The sequence below is a fragment of the Chamaea fasciata genome, unplaced genomic scaffold (genome assembly GCF_029207755.1).
Source record: "Chamaea fasciata isolate MVZ Bird 193981 ecotype frontalis unplaced genomic scaffold, bChaFas1.0.hap1 SCAF_7, whole genome shotgun sequence".
Classification (NCBI taxonomy): Eukaryota; Metazoa; Chordata; class Aves; order Passeriformes; family Sylviidae; genus Chamaea; species Chamaea fasciata.
Window position 1 is genome coordinate 56,244,701 of NW_027094092.1, and position 19,754 is coordinate 56,264,454.

The 19,754-nt window shown below is 41.4% G+C and overlaps 1 protein-coding gene across 1 annotated transcript; it reads left to right on the top strand.

Annotated features, from left to right (window-relative positions):
* Positions 1-509: 509 nt before the first annotated feature.
* SGPP1 (sphingosine-1-phosphate phosphatase 1) lies at positions 510-17,964 on the top strand. Its single transcript, XM_066188998.1, has 3 exons — positions 510-1,293; positions 11,314-11,403; positions 13,639-17,964. The coding sequence occupies exons 1-3, from the start codon at positions 700-702 to the stop codon at positions 14,188-14,190; spliced, it is 1,236 nt and encodes a 411-aa protein (XP_066045095.1). The 5' UTR covers positions 510-699; the 3' UTR covers positions 14,191-17,964.
* Positions 17,965-19,754: the final 1,790 nt, after the last annotated feature.

Below are 19,754 nucleotides of genomic sequence, written 5' to 3' on the forward strand. Positions count from 1 at the left end.
GAGGTTTAGGTTGGACGTTAGGAAGAGTTTCTCCACGGAAAGGGTGATTAGCTGTTGGAATGGGCTGCCCAGGGAGCTGGTGGAGTCACTGTCCCTGGAGACTGGATGGGGCAATCAGTGCCGTGGTCTGGCGGACAAGGTGGTGGTCGGTCACAGGCTGGACTCGATGACCTCAGAGGTCTCTTCCACCCCAACTGATGTTGTGTTTCTATAAGAAGGAGAAAGAGAAGGCTCGAAGGCGCGAAAGACCCACAACCATCCCACCAGCCGCCCGCCGCCGCCTCAGCCCCTCACGCTCGAGGCCACCTCAAGCCGCGCACCGCCTCGCGCAGTGCCGAGCTGCGATTGGCTGCGCCGCCCGTGGGGGCGGGACCGAGGGAGGGCCGCGGCCAATCCGTGCCGCGATGGACGTTTCCCGCGGGGTGGGGGCTGCGCGCAGGCGCGCCGGGGCGGGGCCGGCGCGGGCGTGAGGGAGGGAGCCAGCGAGCGAGCGGGCAGGGCGTGAGGGAGCGAGCCGGGAGCCAGCGGCGGGAGGGACCGGGGCAGGCGAGGGTAGTCCCGCAGGATCCTGCGGCTCCGCGCCTTCCAGCGGGGTTCTCTTCAGGGAGCGGCTTGTCTTGTCCGCGGAGCCCCCGTGCCCCTCTCCGCCTCTCAGACGAAGTCCCCCGCCGCCCTCAGCCCGCCCCCGGTCCCGCCGCTATGTCTCTCGGCCAGCGCCTGGCCCGGCTGGCCGCCCACCTGCAGGACCCGCGGAAAGTGGCCGCGTTCCAGCGGCTCTGCGGGGTGGAGGGGCCCTCGGGCTGGGCCGGCGAGGAGCAGCGGGGGCCAGTGGCGAACGGCGGCCCCGCGGGCGGGCAGGCGCATCCCGCCGGGAACGGGGCCGTGCCCGGCGCGGCGGCAACCCCGCGGCGCTGGAGAAGGAGGCCGCGCCGAAACTCGCTGACGGAGGAGGAGGACGGCAGCCAGGAGTTCGCCACTCGCAGCCGCTTCCTCTACTATCTGTTCAGCCTGGGTACAGAGCTGGGCAACGAGCTCTTCTACATCCTCTTTTTCCCTTTCTGCATCTGGAATGTGGACGCCTGGCTGGGCCGGAGGCTCATCATCATCTGGGTGTGGGTGATGTACCTGGGGCAGTGCACCAAGGACGTGATCCGCTGGCCGCGTCCTGCCTCGCCGCCCGTGGTGAAGCTGGAGGTCTTCTACAACTCCGAGTACAGCATGCCCTCCACCCACGCCATGTCGGGCACCGCCATCCCCCTGGCGCTGCTGCTGCTCAGCTACGGCCGCTGGCAGGTAATGCTCGCACCTCCGTGTCCTCATCCGTGCGCTCTCCACTCCCGGCGTGTGAGGATGAGGCAGACCTGATTTCTCTGCAGGAGGGGAGGTGGCTGACTGCTGATTTTGGTTGGGAAAATGTGAGATTCGTACCTTTTTTCTTTGCCTATTTTTGTTTCTTTTTTTTCCTGTGATTTAAGCGAATGCTCAGGTAACGAGAAGCGTTCTAGTAATTTTGTCTTGTGAATGGAAGTTGTGCTGGCTTTGGGGATTAGCTCAGCAGACGTGAAAACTCCGCGGTAACAAGCTGCGTTTTGTTCCTGTGGGGGTTTTTTTGTTTTTGGGTTTTTTTTTTTTTTCAGCTTTGCGTGAAGTTTGGATAAGCATCCAGTGTTTTTACAGGCATTTGGCTTTCTAGAGTGAGAATTTGGTGGAGAGCCAGTAACTAAAGGGCTTCTTGTTGATCCTTCTTTGCTTCGAGTCACTCTGTAGCGTCACTGAGTTCCAGCTTTAGCCTTTTCTTTAACGATTTTATTTTCATTAACCACAAGCTGGAAATGATTCTGGTATTTGTACTTTCAGGAGGTTCAACAATCTATCAATGTGTTCATAATTAGCAGGGACTGATAATGTGTGATATTTTCAGCGCTTTCATTCAGCAGAATCTCTAAAATCTGGTATTGCACTGGGGGTCAATAGGTAAGTTAAAATAACACTGTTGATCGCCTGCTTTACGCAAGCAGCGGCATGTGCTTTGGCGCTGGCTGCTGGAGGTATGGCAACAGCAGCCACTCCAAAGAAAGCACATCCAGCTCTCTAAATCACTGCACCACTTCCAGTTGTGGCTGAGGGAGAGCGCTTTCCCAGATAAATGTCCAGCGCAGCGTTTTGTTGTGTAATGTTGAAGAAGTTCGGCAGTAACTCGACTCTTAAGTTGTTGATGTTTACTAATCCTTACTGTAATGCCTGCCTGGTTTAAGTTGGATATAAATCATGTCGGTAGAGAGAACTGACTCTGATTCTGAGCTTCGTGCGGGGGTTTTGCTTAACTCTTGTCTTCCCAGTTACTGGTAACAATCACCCGTTGTCGGCTGGCGCTGCCTGACACTTTGTGGCTCTATCTTAGCATCTGGAATGGGTGACTGAAAGGAATGGGATGATTAAGGGTTAGAGGTTTTATTTGGCCTCTCTAACCAGAGATATGTATCTGTTTCTGCAAGGTGAATGCGTGTGCCCAAAAGGAAGCTCTTAGGGGTTTGTGTTTGCTATGAAATGGTGAAATATTATCTGCTGGATTTATGCAGGCATAATATATGTATATATACACACATATATATATATGTGTGTGTATATATATATATATATATATAATTATATATATATATATATAATTATATATATAAAATTATACTGTCATGTTTTGTGACTGTTTGAAATAAATATTTGAAGTTTTGCCACTGAGATGCTTCATCTCAGAGTAGTTTTTATTTAAATGACCAAAAGCTGTATATTTGATTATTGCTGGTTGGATGCGTGCGGCTGGTGTCATTTGGAAGAACAAACTGGATTCGTACTTCTTTGTGTGTCTGTGAAACTCTCTGCTAATTGACTAAACGTACTCACCATGAATGCTTGGTAAGAAACCATAAACATTCAGCCTTGTTATTTGCGTCGGACTGTGCTTAAGAAATGAAGAAGCAAAGTGTTTGAATCTTGATTTTAATTTTTTTTTTCTTAGAAAACGAGTATGAATAAATGACCTCTCTGAAACCAACTTCTGCCATTTCAAAATACTCATCTAAAAAAAACCCTTCTGATTTTTAAATTATTTCCAAAAATTAATCAATAATTAACCAATGGCATGTCAAGAGTCTTTTGATTAACCCCTAGAGTTAACCTTTCATCTGACACTTCTTCTGTTCTCCTGGTTTTACTTCTATTGGAGTAGAACCTAGGTGACATCTTTTTTGTCTTGGAAAATGGTGTTTTTCTGAAAATGCTGGTAAAAAAGACTGACTTCAGAAGCTCTTGGAAAGCTGTTAAAGATAGAGGAGTTTTTAATGTGGTTTTTATGAAATTCTACAAATATACCAGTAGGTGCAGATTTAAACCTGCTGGCAAACTCTTTCTGTATCTATTTAGTGTAAAGAAGCCTTACACAGGCTGACTGTGATGAGACAATAACTTGGGACTGTTGGTTCAGCAAATCGGAGTGGAACGAGGCTGAGGATGTCTTTAAGCAGGTACAGGTGTCACTTTCTGCAGGGACTTTTCCTCTGGAATCCAGGCAGCTTTAGTTTGTCACTTTGAAGTTTATAGCAAACCAAAGAAAGCTGCTCTTGCTCTAAAGGATGTCACACCAGTGAGGAGGGAATCTCCTTCTTGTGTAGCTCATTTGCAGTTTGCTTTCAGTGATCTGTGACTTCCCACTATTGTGTAAAGGTTCTTTTCTGTCAAAGGCAATCTATTTGAGTGTTTTTCTTGAAGAACATAGAGAACAGAGATAATGTGCCCCTGTTTTTCTAGTGTGGCCCAAATTGTGCACTTAAAAACATGTTTGGATTGCAGTAGGGTTTTGTTTTTAACTCTTGAGTTTGTGCTTTTCAATTTTTCAATACCTTTAAGTAATCCTGTTACAATTCTTTTCTTTTCACATAGTATTCAGAAGGATTTTTGGCTACAAAACGAAAATACTTTCTATAAATGCAATTGTTCAAGTAAAATATTTTCAAAGGTAATGTATTTTAAAGATGGGTTTGGTAAATTATCACAGCTAGAGACTTCAGGCATGAGGAATATTCAGTGGAACTGTCTTTCAGACAAAAGCAAGTTACATATTAAGATAACTTCCATAAGAGCAACCTGTTCTGTCCATTGTACCCAAAATTTTCAGTTTCTCCTTGTATTATGAGAGCTTGCCTGAAACTTTTGGTTCTACTTGCATAATCCATATTTATTTATTTGATATGTTACACTTCTGCAGAGAGAAGCATTTATTTCAAAGACACTTCAGTAACCTTGAAATACAAAGCTCATGTCAAGGACTCACGAGAATGTTATGTGGATTCCTCCCCCCGCCCCCCTGTCTTTGATGTGCTGAAAGAGGAGGGCAAACACTTAAAAGACAGTGAGATTATAGATCTTGATACAATGTAGGTATCTTTGAAATAATGACAGTTTGAGCCAGGCTGGCTTATATCATGTCCCACGTGGGGGGAGGAAGATAAAGTGTGAACTGCAAATTATCCACAAAATCTCCAAACTCTCAGGCTGAGACTACTGGAGAAAGTATTCTTTATATTTTGTTTGATTATGTTGAACTGCTGATTTCAAATAGATATCAAGATGTATTTTATTAGAAATGGTCATTGAGTTGGGATGGTAGCTGAATGTGCCATAACTGTGCTGGCAGATTTTGAGGAGAAAAAAATAAATGTCAGCTGGGGGGGATACAGAAAATTCCCTTCTCTCCCAGAGTTCCCCCAGGATGCAGCCTGGCTCTGGCAGTAGCTGTGTGCATTAGGGAATGATGGCTTTGCTGACTCTCGCTGGAGCCACTGAGCAAACTTTGGTTGATATTCAGCAGCAGCCCAGAGCCTGGACTGATGAGCAGCAGCCTTTAACTCTATTAACCAAGGCTGATTTACCTTCTGAGGCAGCTTGTGGTGCTGAGTGTGGCAGCATTGTCCTCCCTGGGTGCTGCCTGGCAGTGTTTGATGTGCAGAGCCTGTCATCAGTGCCTGCTGCTGCTGCTGGCCTGGATAAACAGCACTGCCAAACCCACTGCAGGTGCAGCTGTTCTCCAGGGACCTCTCTGATGGATTTTTCATTGGCGGTTTTCATTTACTCACTGCTCTTTTGACTCTCTGTGGTGCTGGTCGTGTAAGACTCTGATGTGTTACCACATAAGAAATCTTTGATCTGCACTCTGGCTTTTATCAGCCAAGGCTGGGGAGCGTAATGAAATGAGATGGGTTTGGCAGGATCTGTGTTGGGATTTCAGGGTTGCTCGGTGGTTCTGACTGACCACTACTGAAGATTACCTCTAGAATTATCTGCCTGCTCTTTGATTTCAAAAGGCTGAACTCTCTGATCCCCACTGGAAACAGGGAATAATTGGTTATTGGGGATGAATAAACTGCCTAATCACAACAGTGCTGCAGTGAGAATTTTGCAGAAAGGGGCACATCCTAGTTAGAAATGTCTGTCCTTGGTGAAAGGCTTGCATTGTCAGTAAGATTGATGTAGTGATAAACTGGAAGCTACACATAGAAAACCATCTCTTACATAGAAAATCTGTCTGCAGGAGCAAGTGCAGCCCCTTCAGGAAGAGACACATCACCTCTCAGAGAAGCCCAAATGGGCCTGTGTCTAAAATACTGAAATGCTGAGAAGAAACATTGGCTAAGAGATGTGTGCATGCTTGTCTGATTGATCTTCTTGTACATGGTTCTTAAACAGTCAAACAAAAACTCTCCTGACATGGGAAGCACAGCTGAAGGGATGATCTGAAAACACGGAATTACCCCCACAAGGAGAGAGGAGGAGAGATGGGAATTTGGAGGGTCAGCACTGGCCTTGTCTGGTGTGTTTGAGGTGTGAGGTCTTCTGTGGGCCATGTTAATGCCTGTAGTTTTTTGTAAAGGAAGCCGAAAAAAGTTGTTTGATGCAGGTGTTCTTAAAAGTTAGAAAAGGGCTCAGCCAGTTCTGACAAATGTCACTGGGGAGCTTCTGCGAGAGGAATACCACAGCCTGTCTTGTTAGACTGTGCTGATTGTCATGAAATGTATTTTCCAGTTTTGCCTAAGCAAATCTTTAATTAATGTAAAGAGTCTTGGGGGAAAACATGTAAAAACAAATGCTCTAAGGTTGGATACAGAGTTTTTGATGAAAAGTAATTCAAAGGAAATACTTCTCAAGCAATTCCTTTTTTCTTGGTGCATTGTACACATATAAAGCACTCCTTGTTCTTTCAAACAGGGTGTGCTGATTAAACTGAGAAAACATTATTTTGCAGAAAAAAATGTAGTTTTAGGTATTGGGGCATAAAGAGAGCGAGCCATAAGTGATTCTTGCTAGCTGTGTTCAGAGAGGGATTATTTTTTTAATGACTGCAATGAGAAGAAATAACAAGCTATTTCCTATTATTACTCCTCAGTAATAATTTTCAGATTAGGTGTGGCAGAAAATGAACAATTTAACTTCCTTCAGGACTGGCACTGAAAAGTTTATCTTGGAATTTTAAAAAGAGGTTCTTAAAGTGACTTGTAACATTGAAGTTTTTATGTCTCTCTATGATTTTAATGTTGGTCAGTGCAAGAAAGGAGAAAATAATTGATAAATGTAGCTTAACCAGTGGTATTTGCTACCTGGCCCATTTTAAAAGAAATAGTTTATTTTTCCTAAGATGACCGATTGATCGTCTCTCTTTTTTCTAACGATGCTCTTCTCCTTTTTCTTCTGCTCCCTTCACAAAATCATTTTCCTGCTGTGCTTTTTGCACTCATCTGTCCAGCCAGGGTGCTGGAGTCAATCCCATAAACATTGATTACAGCTTCTCATATGACTATTGCCAACACATGGCCCAAATACCTCAGTAAAAGCCTGGTGCTGCAAGTGCTGCTTGGATTCCTTCAGTGAAACTTTAGCCCAAAATAATTGTCTCAAACTCAAGTTGACCTTCTGAGTTATGATATAATTTAAAAAGATCACTGAATACTGTAGAACACTGAAAATATTAGAAAGTTACTTTGGAATCATTTGTGAGTGCTGGAAACCTCTCTGATAAGGAATGTGCTTTAAAAAGGTAAAGAAGTGAGCATTTAGAGTGTCTTTTAACAATGTTCCCTTATGAAAGAAGGAATTTTCTGACCTAGGTCAAAGCTTTTAGGACAGATTGTTTCCTTATGGGCATTTTTAAACAATGGTTATGTTATTAAGACTCTTGGCAAAAAGATCAAGGGGAGGGAGGAGGATGGGGAAGGGTTTTGTGTGTTGTCCAGTCAGAAGTTTGCAAAGCCTGTTTTGGAGGATGTAGTGGAATTTTCTATAGGATGGGAGTTTTCATTTAAAAACACAGGGCATAAAGTTCTCAAAGACTTACTGAGAGTAGTTTCACTGCTGTTTTACAAATATGAATTTAATTCAATTTCTTTGATTAAAACAAGATTCTGGATATGGGTACAAAACTGAGGTCTGAAACACGATGAGTAGTTTATTCAGTCAGCTTTATCCCCAGCTTTACCTTAATATGTGAAGTTAAGAAATCTAATTAAATTTTATTTTTTTTAAAATAACATGCATATTGGTTTGAGGTTTTTTATTTTATAAAAATGAAAGCAGTATGCAGTTCAGAAGAAACCCCACACTCAGAATCATTGAGGTGGCATGTTGGCTATGGAGACATGAGGAGTTTTTGAGGATATGCATTGAGGGCATGGAGACAGGGTTTGAGATGTTTATGTCCTGAATATCTGACTGAAAGTGTCACCAAGGGTGGCCAAGAACCATGATACACCAACTATTTTATCAAAAAGAACAGCTGAGAGAATGAAACCTGGTTTGTGTCTGCCTCTCAGCTGTGATCTCTGATAACCTTCCCCCCCCTCATCTGGAAGGACAGTGATGCCAGTCTGCCTTCTGATGCCTAAATGAGTAAAACCAACAGGGAATTGGGGAACTGGGGAGGTGGGTAGAAGTAAACTTGGGATGTTTTGTTCTTTGTGCCTCTGATCTGGCATGCCAGGAACCATGGGACTGAAATGCTGGAATTCAGCTGTCTTGCTTTAATATCTCTCATTTAAATAGAGACCCAAGTCAACATAATAAAAGGAAAAAGTGCTTATGACTTTCTTCCCTGAACACTAGATATAAGTTTATATTCAAATTTTCACATTACTCTCATAAAATGTGCCTGTTTTAAGTAGAAAACCTAGTAAAAGCTGTTTTGGTTTTTTTTAAATTTGAATATTCATTTATGATTGGGAGAGGAGATTTTTGAAATCCACTGTTACTAAACAGTATTATTATAAGGCTTGCTGGTACCTCAGCCTTGCAGGCAACAATCTGGAAGTAAGTTTATGGCATCAGCTTTTTTTACAAGGATCCAGGTGATGTCCCCTGTCGGTGGTATGACTCGGCATGCTGCTGAGCTCGGAAGTGTGTGGGAGTGCTGGTGTTCTCCTTTAGTCACCTTGTGCATTTTCCCTTCTCGTGAGGACCAAACACAGCTCGTCTTACCACCTGGGGGCAGATTTTAAGCAGGTGTTATCGGATTGGTGTTCTGGGAATTCTTGAACCCAGTGGCTGCTTTAAAGGGCAGAGGAGTGAAAACAGGCCGGGTGTTGTGTTTAATTAGTGATCAGCACTTACAGGGTGCCTGTAAGAAAGATGGGAGCCAACTCCTGTTGGCCTTTTGTGCCAGGCGAAGGGGTGATGGTTCTGAACTGAACGAGGGTTCATTTAGATCAGATGCAGGGAAGAAGTTTTTTACTGCTGGTGCTGAAACACTGGCACAGGCTGCCCAGAGAGGAGGTGGGTGCCCCATCCCTGGGAACGTTCAGGGCCTGGCTGGATGGGCTTTGAGCAGCCTGGTTTTGTTGAAGATGTCCCTGCTCCTAGCAGGGGACTTGGACTAGAAGGCCTTGACCTGTCTCTTTCAACCCAGACCATTCTACTGTGCTTTGCTACAGAGAAACTAAACTAGTCCATGTTCCCAGGTGGTTTAAGGGGTAGTTACTCAGAATTAGAGTGAGAGATGACAGAGCCAAAAAATTTTTCCAAAGCATTCTGCAGAGCTGGAGTTTCTGTTTCTTTCTTCCTCAAACATCCTTCCCCTGTGAATTCCCTGACAGCAAGCATTTCTTCTTTCATTTTCAGAATTGCAGTCTCCCTGCTGTTTACAGTCCCCTGCTTAGGACTCTTAAAACAAGACTTCTCACCGAACTATTTCCTTTATGCTCCATGTTCTCAGGATTTTGCTGTTTAGTTGCTCTAAGCCCTTCCCTCCCCCAATCCCAACCTCTTACCCACAGTGTCCTGAATGGCTGCTGAGCCCTGCTGAGCCTGGCACTTCATCCATCTTCCTGCTAAAGCTCCAGCACCTGTTTCTGTCAGGTGCTGCAGAAACTGGACAAGTCTTTATTTATTAAAGAAAAGCCTTACCCCTAACTGGGCTCTGAAAGCACCGAAGATGTGTGTCAGGAGACAAGGATGGACGGGGGTATCAAGTGATGCCAAACAGTTTGAAACTCGAAGCTGCTCTTTGCTCCAGAGGCCCCAGGGTACAGCTGTCCATGCACACAGCACTGCTTGGGGAGGCTGTGGGGAGGGAGGGAGGGAGAGGGCAGCAGCACAGTGCAGGCACCATTCCTTCTACCCTGAGAGCCCTGGTAAAGGGAGAAGCACAGTGGAGCAGAGGGGTGTGGCTGCAGTTTAAGGTACCAAAGGGCTGCGTTTGTGGCTGCTGCAGCAGTGCTGGTATCTGGTAACTCTGCAGTCATGTGTGTGACAGTCACCGGTGCATTGCCCGGGGTTAGCAGAGTTCTGAAAGGCAGGAAACTGGAGTTTGTTCCTTCACCATTGCAGTCAGAAATGAGTCACACAGTTCTGTTTAGATCCACTTTGTAGATGGATGTGATAGAAGCAAAGATAAGTGTTGCTGCAGGAAGTAGAGTTTAGTCAAGATGGAACACAACTATGAGCTGAGCATTTAGAATTTATTTTAATGTGAAATCTGCACACAAAATCTTCATGATTTTCTCTTAGTTTGAGAATGTTATTTTAGGTTTGTCAGGCAAACATGGTTCTGGATTTGAGAATTCAGGGCAAGTTGGAAAAATACAGAAGAGTGATAATCCTATCTCAAACCTTTTACTGAAAGACTGATTTTGGAACTTCACAATCTGTTAAGTGGCCTTCACAGAGGACAGAGAACTTCCTCCAGTAATTTTAAAGATCTTTTCTCTAATTTGTTGGATATTCAACCTTTCAGATTACCTATAAAAGGAACAAGGGTAAGAAAACTGCCTGTAATTCTTAGATTTTATTCCTAGGTTGGAGTACATGGAGGCTGCCTGTTTATATTGAAAATGTTTATCGTAGGAAGCAAAGCAATTTTGGAAACGTGCCATTTGATCTTGTGACTGCGTCTTTTATAGAATAGTGGCAAAAAAAGGAAGCTCTGTCCTGTCTTGTACAACATTTTGCAATAGTGGGGAAAGTATTTCTTACTGTGCTGTAACATGTAAATTAGCATAGTTTTATGCAAAACCTGAGAAAGTTAAAAAAGTGCTTCTCTACATGATATGTACTTATTAAAGCAAAGTATTTTATTTCTTTCTGGTAAACAGTCCTTATTAATAGAAAAAATGTGAGAAGACGAAAATAATTGGAAGTAATTATTTGATGATTTTTTTGTTTAACAAATGTGGCTTGTAGGAGGAAATTGATGTGGGCTTGGAAAGAACAAAAAAGATCACTGTTTTAGGAGTTTCATGCTGATGCCCAGAGATTGAGTCAACGATTGCAGAAGCTCTGAAACAAAGACTTGAGGAAGGAATTGAATTTCTTTGTAATTTTGTTCTGAGTTCCTCCTTCTCAGGAAACAAAGTGAAGCCACACTATTCTGCCTGGGTAATTGCCACCAATACTGGTGTGTGATGGAGCTGCTTCACCCAGTGTAAAACTGTTCCATAGTTGAACACACTTGTCTCTGCCCTCCTGGTCAATTTGGGATATCAGAGCATGGCAAGGCAACTGCTACAGAGATTGATGCATTTCTTATTGCTTTGAAAATGTCTGATCAGAGCACTGAAATTCATGTATCCTGAATGCAGAGAGGACAGGGGAAGGTTGAAAGCTTGACTTAACAATGACTTTATGAAGAGGTGCTCTGCTAGGCCTGTGGAGGCTAGGGCAAGGAAAAGGGCAAGCATCGGTGGCATTCATTGAAATTCATTATGGAACGTTCATAGAGTGATTTTTTTTTTTTTTTTTTCTGAATTCTAATACAGTTTCTGCATTTTTCTTCCCTACCAGTATCCCTTTATGTTTGGGCTTATCCTGGCATTCTGCTGGTGTTCTTTGGTTTGCTGTAGTCGAATTTATATGGGAATGCATTCAATTTTGGTAAGAAAATAATATTATCTACTACTAAACTTGTGACTTAATCCTGTTCTGATTTTATAAGCTTCCATCACATTGAAGGTTTTACAGGGCAAAATTGTATGCAGGTGTATTTTTTGGAATGTCATACCACACAAAAATAGAAGACTTACATTTCTTCAGCATAGAAGTTGATAAAATAGCTAAAAGTGGCTCTCATGCTAAACTTATACTTGTCTTTTATAAACTCAGTCCACAGTTGAAACTTAACAGGTGTTTAATGTCATTTTTTACTGCAGAAATTGATGACTGCTCTAAAGTATAGACTGAATTTTCCTCTACAGAGTAAAAATAATTTTGCAGAGTGAGAAAGTGTCTGTTAAAAGTTCACTGCATGTCAAATGCTCAAAGCATTTCAGAGTGCCACTACATGCTAGAGTTTCATTTACCAGAGTTTCTAAAACCAGGTAACAAGGTTGTCATCTTTGAAAAACAAACTCAGGATTAAAACTCCCTGAGTGAAACACAAGTGTATGCAATGTAAAAAGGAGAAAACAAGAACACTACAAAGTGGTAATTGCAATGCAAGACCACTGATGAGGATGACTAAAGATGTTTTTGAGCATCCTGTGCTAGAAGAAAAGCTGACAGACACAAAAGGGTAAGCCTGGTAGGGAGTAGAAAAGCTGGTGGATGAACACAGTGTAAAAAGAGCACGGGAAAATAAGGCAGCTCAGAAAAACTCAATGACGTTTTTGCATCAGTGGTTAGAAGGCTTCCCAATCTAAAACCACTGTGTCACGGATGATGTGATGGGCTGGTAGTTCAGCTGACACAAAATGTCATAGAACAAAGTCATGCACCAGTGAGCATGCAGACAGGGCTATTTTGCAGTTTCACATCTGAATCCTCTACAGAGAGTGAGGGAATACAGTTCACCATGCAATGTACATCAACCACAATGCCTGAGTTTGGGGGGAGGAGGTGGCAAATAGAGCAGAAAGTTTTTGTTGCTTCTGAAATGAACAAGTCTGATGTTTATATCAGTCAATTTTATTAGAGCTTTTATCAAGCTTTCAATTAGTGGAAGCAGATAAAGATGATTCATTGAAGCTGGAGCAATACAGACTGCTGATTGAAGTCCCACCTCCTGGCTCATGTGGAAGAGCTGATAAGCATGAAAATGAAGGCAGGCCACTTTGTAGTGCTGGGATTGCACAAATTCTTCTTTAACAATTGAAGGTGACAAAAGTAGCAGAGAATTCCATGCAACTGAGTGATCAGTCAACAGTTAACTGAAATTTAATGCTGATGTAAGAAAAAATTGAGTAACCTTTTCATTAAGAAAATACGTTTAAAAACAATAGTAAAACTGAAAACCAGTTAGGAAGCCACAGAGATTATCTTTTCCTCTCCTTTAATATTTGGAAACAGTTCCAATTCTTCCAGCATTGTTAATTCTGAAGCTGGTGGAAAGTTGAAGCTGCTGTAGTGCCTGGCTGCAGTGGTCCTTGACTGCTGCACCAGCTGCTGCCAGTGTCGGGTGTGTTGGCACCCGGGCCCTCAGAGCCACTGTTGAGCTGTCTCAGCAAACTTAAGTTGGCAGAACATATTTAGCTGGGCTGGATTTGTGCTGACTGTAGGTTGGAATGCCCTGGACACAGACCAATGTTGCCAGTAGAAAAAATCCTAGAAGAATCACAGACTAGTTTTGGGTTGGAAGAGACCTTTAAAGATCACCTAGTCCAAGCCCCCTGCTATAAGCAGGGACATCTCCAACCAGAACAGATTGCTCAGAGCCTCATCTGACCTGACCTTCAATGTTTCCAGAGACAGGGCATCCACCACCTCTCCGGACAACCTGTGCCAGTGCCTCATCACACCCACTGGAAAAAAAAATGTCTTCCTTATATCCAGTGTGAATCTCCCTTTTTTTAGTGAAAACCATCAGGCCTTGCCCTGTCACAGCAGGCCTTACTAAGAAGTCCAGACCTGCAAGTTTGATGAAGGATCCTTTGATCAGAACTTCATTCATGATCTGGTCAGGATGCAGGTGATTTGTTAAGAGGTGATCAAATGCAATTCCTTACCTTATGTTTAACATAAGAAAGATTTAAACCTGTGAAAGGGAAAAGATGGGGACCCACAAGTTACTTTTAATACTACAGCAGCTAGGCTTGTATTCTTGCTGATGTAACTTGAGGTGGTTGTTTTTTTAAAATAGTTATTACACTGATAGCATATGTTTCTCTTCAACAGGATGTTATTGCTGGATTTCTGTATGCTGTTCTTATCCTGGCTGTCTTCCATCCAGTTGTGGACCTGATTGACAACTTCAACTTAACTTACAAATATGCACCTTTAATTATCATCAGTCTCCATCTGGCCCTGGGCATCTTCTCTTTCACCCTGGACACGTGGAGCACGTCGCGAGGAGACACGGCTCAGATCCTGGGCTGCGGGGCCGGCGTGGCCTGCGGCTCTCACGTCAACTACATCCTGGGTCTGCAGCTGGACCCCGCTCCCCACAGCCTGCCCTTGTCTCTGTCCTCCCTCACCGTGGCTGTGTTTGGAAAAGCCATCCTGAGGTTGTTGATTGGAGTCATCGTCCTGCTGTTAACCAAAGTGGCCATGAAGAAAGCCACCATCCCGCTGGCGTGTCAGATATTCCGCATCCCGCACGACGACGTGCGCAGGGCCCGGCAGCGCATGGAGGTGGAGCTGCCCTACCGCTACATCACCTATGGCATGGTTGGCTTCTCCCTCATGTTCATTGTTCCCTGCCTCTTCCACTTCATTGGGCTCTCCTGATGCACTTTGGTCACTTTGGGTAGGGAGAACTGAGCTAGTTACTTTTTGAAGAGGTGCACTAGTTTGCTAAGGGAAGGCTGGCCAGATTGGCTTTAGCAGGGTCTTCCTATTAACAGCAATACAAAGCAGGCAAAGCATTTAAAGGGCTTTGCACATCTCTGGGGATGGTTTAGGGCCAACAGTCAAGCATCAGTCCAGGAGAAGTGCTGACCTCTGTAAATGCTGTTTGTGGACTTACTGCTATAACCGAATCTGTGTGTGCGTGATGCAGTGAATGTATCTGGGCTGGCTGCCAGTCTGTACCTGTCCCTGTACACTGACACTTCAGCAGGTATGTCTGACAGCTCATCGGAAGGCTCCAGTCATGATCTGTTTGCCATTTCACGGTAATTAGTTCAAGTTGTTGGGCCATAGACTGTTAAATTTGCTTTCTTCTGTTCTTTCCTGAAGTCCTGCTTCAGCTAATAGGTATTTCTAACGGACCAAACTTGTAATGAGGTTGAATTTTTCTAAATAAACAAGCAGAAGCCTTTTTCTTTAGCCCTCTTTGCAGAGAAAAATGTCAGGATTAGCATTGGTAGATATCACTAGAGTATATATAATTCAGGTACTATATTTTATGGTTTAATAACTGTGCCTTTCTGTTGCTCAATTAAGAAATGCCATATATACTGTGATGTAAAAATGCCTAATTTTATTAAAAATCTTATGTAATTAGGCAGATGTTAAAAAATGTTAGATTGTCCATGTTGCTGACATGGTCCAAGTTAACCAGAATGTTCAGTTTTTCCTGATCAAAATTGCATAAATGAAATGACCCATGAATTGTGTCCTTGAGCTCAAGATATTGTAAATGAACAGTAGTCCCTTTTGTAAGTATTTTTAATGTGTATTGTAAGTTACTGCAAGAGGATATATTTTTCTGGAGATTGTTTATATAGTGGATGGATATTAAAAATAAATTATTTAAACATACGAACAATAAAATCACCCCATTCTGCAAAGAAATGGGCTTCACTTATTATTCCAAACTAATCTAGAAGGACCACTGCTTTTAGATATTTGGTTAGAAAATATAATACTTATTCTAGAAAAATCCATATTTTTATGCATTAATATACTATATTTAAAGGTGATAATCACTTTTACCCGATTTAGATAGTTATAAGACAATGTAACAATTCAAGTAAACTTGTAATCATTCTGCTTGACAGATGGTGAGCAGCCAAGACAGTATGGTCAATGCATGAACAGTTTGTGATGTCTAAATTTGGCAGGATTTTATTATGTTCTTTTGAGCTTTTCATGATCCTTTTCCCTTCAAGTGTAATTTCATGTGCTTTTTTCTGTTTCATTTTGTCTTGTCCATGTGTTGCCTGACCTGTTCTTCGCACGTCAGGAACAGTTAATGCAGGAAGTGCTGTCTTAGTGTCTGACCAGACACAAATGACTTCAGTTTGTATTGAACATGTTTTTCAGGAAAAGCCTCATTTGCTTGGGAAATGTGGTGATTAGATAGAATACAAACCCTACATTTTTTTGTAAACAATATTTGGTTTTAGAAGGGTTGGTTTTTTGTGTGTGTGTGTTGGAGATGATCTCTCTAAGCTGTTAGCATGTAGATTTACAAAATTAACTTCACTTTCTTTGAAGCAGATGAGGTCTATGGTACGCTGGCACTGCATGATGTGAAAAATTTACTTTTCTGGTGCATTTTCTCCAGTGCATCCTGAATGCACTGCTATGAATGTATTCAAACAGAGGTATTCAGAACTGAGAGTGTTAAACAACTTCCACAGCTGAAAAGATTTACCCAGTAGTAGAAAATGGTTAGCTTGTTTCAGTGCATATTTCTGGATTTGATTTTTGTGTCTGTTCCTCTTTTGCAGTTCAATGCTGAATGTGCAGTAAAAGGTAGATTGGTTTCTGGGGTTTTGGGAGTGGGATTTCCACTGATTTGGCTTTGCACACCAAGATAGCCTTGAAATAAATAGCTGTGGGAATGTACACAAAATGCCTTATGCTTAAAGCCCTAAGCAAGTGGTGTACTTTCAATTATATTCAGTTAGTCTGAAGACTGTTAAAAATAATAGGATAATTTCTCTGAAATTTAGGGCATATTCTCCTTCAATATCCTAGCTTTACAGTTTATAGCAAAAAATGTTTAAATTTTAGCACAGAAAAGGTAAGTGAGCAAAACTACTTTTTTAAGGTACATATTGGACTTCTAGAAACTTCAAGTTTACATCACAAAGAGCATAATAAAGTTGTATTTTCTAGCTGTGCTTGTTCTCTTTTAGTATTAATGGAACATGAGATGTACTGTGGAGGATCTGGAAGGGGTGAAAAAGTTCACACAGAGCTTTCAGCAGGCTGAGGAAAATTGCACTGTAGCTTATTCTACTGTCATAAATGTATTTTTCATATTTTTATGCATTACATTGAGTCAGTTTAAAATGTCACGTTCCACCTACCACTACCCAGGAAATGTCCATCAGAGTGTTTGTACAACACCTTCAGCAACTACTTCACTGAAGTTTACATGAGAAAAAGTTCTACTGTTCTATTTTCATGTTTTATAAGGGGTTAGGCTCGAGAGGGCAGTTAGCACAAAATGTCATGCAATATGAATACCTTTAGAGAATAATGCAAATGCTTAAAAATCCAAGTAAAGTATTTGTATTGAGGTATAATTTTTGTTTACTAATAAGCTAAGATACCTTGGAATTGGGCATAACAAAGCAGCAGGTAAAACTGGAGCACTTTCTTTGCCCTAATATATTCCTAGAGCTGAACATGAAAAGTATTTTTAGTGTGAGCACCAGCTGGTACCAAATTTTTTATTTATAAAGTTAACATAGCTTTAAGAGATGGTCAAATGTCTTTCCAGAAGGACAATATGCTTGAAACACTTTATGGCATAGTGCAAAAACATCCTGCTAGTGAACTCCCTCAGTCCCAGAGAGAAATACTAATTTATAGAACCAGGTATAAATGCACATTTATTACAAAGAGCTGCAGGCTAAATTCGCCTTTTTAAAAATACTGTATGAAATAAACCTTAAAACCAACAGGCAGGTAGAGAGCAATTTGACATAAAATTCTGTTTTCCAAGAGGCTGAACAGTGATTAGTCTGAGACTGCCTTAAACATAGGAGCAGGATTTTTTCTGGCCTGGCCCTCAGTCAGAGCTGACATGTGCATTGCATCTTGGGTGAGTTTTAGAATCTGATATTTTGGAAAAAAGTTTCATATTTATAAAATAGCCTTGCTTTTGCTTTCTCCTGTGTGATCACCTGTGAAGCTGTTGGGTCTCTGATCAGGAAGTGGAGGAGCAACAGGAGGTAAATTGGCAAACCATGGGGAGTTGGGTTTTGTTTATTTATTTTAGTTTTTTTTTAAGGTTATGTACAGCATTTCTCCTGGAAAGAAAAACCAAACAGAAAGATGCATTTCTTTTAAAATGGCATCTCCAAATGTGATATGTGGCTTTTGTGTTATTTTTTTTTTCTTACCAGAGCAGTGTTAAATTGTCTGGATATTAAAAACTAGTATGTTTTCCTTTGTTGGTTTTTTTTTAAATTACTGCTCTCAGTATTTTTTACTCCATTTTTTAATTATTTCTGAGGGAGTGTCCAGAACTTCTGTAAGCAATTGCTACTTATGTGAAGATTGTAATTTTTGAACTTGTAAATAATTAAGGGTTGTTAGCTGCAAAAATATATAAAAACAAATCTTTGCATGCTGTAAGTAAATACATCTGTTGTGCTAAAAGTTGTTTCTGTTTCAGTATTTGCTTTGTCAATAAAAAAATTCTGGTTTTCACACAGAATACAGAAGATATTTAATAATTCAATGGTATGAAGGGGCATTGCTGTCAAACTCCTGCTGACTTTACTGGGAGTTTAGCGCTTGGTTCCTTCCCCACGACACTGAGAATGGAGCCTGAAGGGCCAGTCCGTGCTGAGCTGTGAGCAGGCTCAGTGTGTGTCAAGTGACTTGGCTTCTGAATGTGACAGCTTTGCTTTTGGGTGATTTTCCTTGTCAAAATCACACTTAGCCCAATTTTTACAAGATTGCTAAAGGGCTTCACTTGGAAGCTGGTTCTCTGTAGGTGGAACTGGCTGCACATTTCTAACCCTCCCCGTCTGTACCAGAATTCTGTGAATGAAGAGACCCCAGAATAAAGTCAGTAGATAAAATGAGAGGAGAATTGACTTCTTGGGGTTTTGTGACTCAGCTCATTGTAATTGATTCTTGAGTGGTCCTTTGAATGTTTGTTGGTTATATAATTTATTTCTGTATTCTACAAACAACTTTGAGGAAACTTAACTTTTTTTTGTGGGAGGAAGTTGAATGACTTCTTACCAGACTTTATTCTATAGGAAAGCTTTTAAGTGGCCTTTTTGTTTTGGAAAAAAATAAATATTAGCCAGTTTTAAAATTTACTGCAAATGGTATATTTGTCAAATTGATATATTTGTCAAATTGATGGATTAATTTGGTCCCTGACATCATTGTTCTTGCAATACTGAACAAAGGCAATGAAAGCTGAATTTGGAAATGAAATGTGATACCATGTGGCAGAGAGGATATAGCACTTTAGGTGTTCTCTAAAAAGCAACTATCACATGCTGGTTTTGAAGCAAATTTAGCCACGCATTAGAAAAATTTCTTTGCACTCCATTCTGCACCAGAAATTATTTGCATTATTTGCAATTATTCTTGTAAGAAAAGGAAGAAAAACAGGGTGTGCTTACAGTGTAAGGATCAAAGGAGAAGAGAGGGTACATGGGATAACAGTACCTTAAAGATACTGACTAGGAAATGTGAATAATTCCCATCAAGTTGGAGAATTTTATTAGTCACTGAACTTTGACTAAATTAGTCACTAAGTTTTCCCACAAGTTTATTTTTGTTAGAAGGTGAAAGATCAGAGTGATAATACTGAAATGGAAATTAGCTCTTAAGACAACTCTAGGTATGTCTGAACTATCAAAACTGTAAAAGATCAGTTCAGGAGCAAGTAATGGGAACAGTAAGAGTAGAGTCTGAGGGGAATTTTATATTAATGCACTTAAAAATTATGCCAAAATTTGGCCTACACTTGATTTATATGAAATCTCTAGTACAATATAGATACATATATATATATTATTGTGTATTGGAGTTTAATTTTTTATGTATAGATTTTTTTTTCTGGTTACTGCATTCCCTGATAAAAGGAAGTGTTGATAAAATACAAACCAGCTTTGTCTGTGTACGGTAAGGCTGTATGTTAGTAGCCTTTTGGGAAATAATGCAGTTGTAACCCAGTCTCTCAACCTCTTGGAGAACTTGATTTAAAAAACAAAACAAAACAAAACAATTGAGATGCAAGCCCTGAGTTTGTTGAGGATCATATAATGGTTGCTGTATAATAGTATAGAACTGATGTTTTAAAAATTAATACATCAGAACTTTTTGTTATACTCTTGTTAATGACTTTGTACTCATTGTACACTTTCTGAGTTGTCAATTAATACTTAAGCTTATATTGACTGGTTACTGAAGTGTCTAACTTC

Bases quoted from the DNA above. Each gene is read 5' to 3' on its own strand.
- SGPP1 (XM_066188998.1), top strand. From the start codon at position 700: ATGTCTCTCGGCCAGCGCCTGGCCCGGCTGGCCGCCCACCTGCAGGAC. The intron at 1,294-11,313 runs GTAATGCTCGCA...CTTCCCTACCAG, and splicing joins TCAGCTACGGCCGCTGGCAG to TATCCCTTTATGTTTGGGCT. The intron at 11,404-13,638 runs GTAAGAAAATAA...TCTCTTCAACAG, and splicing joins TGGGAATGCATTCAATTTTG to GATGTTATTGCTGGATTTCT.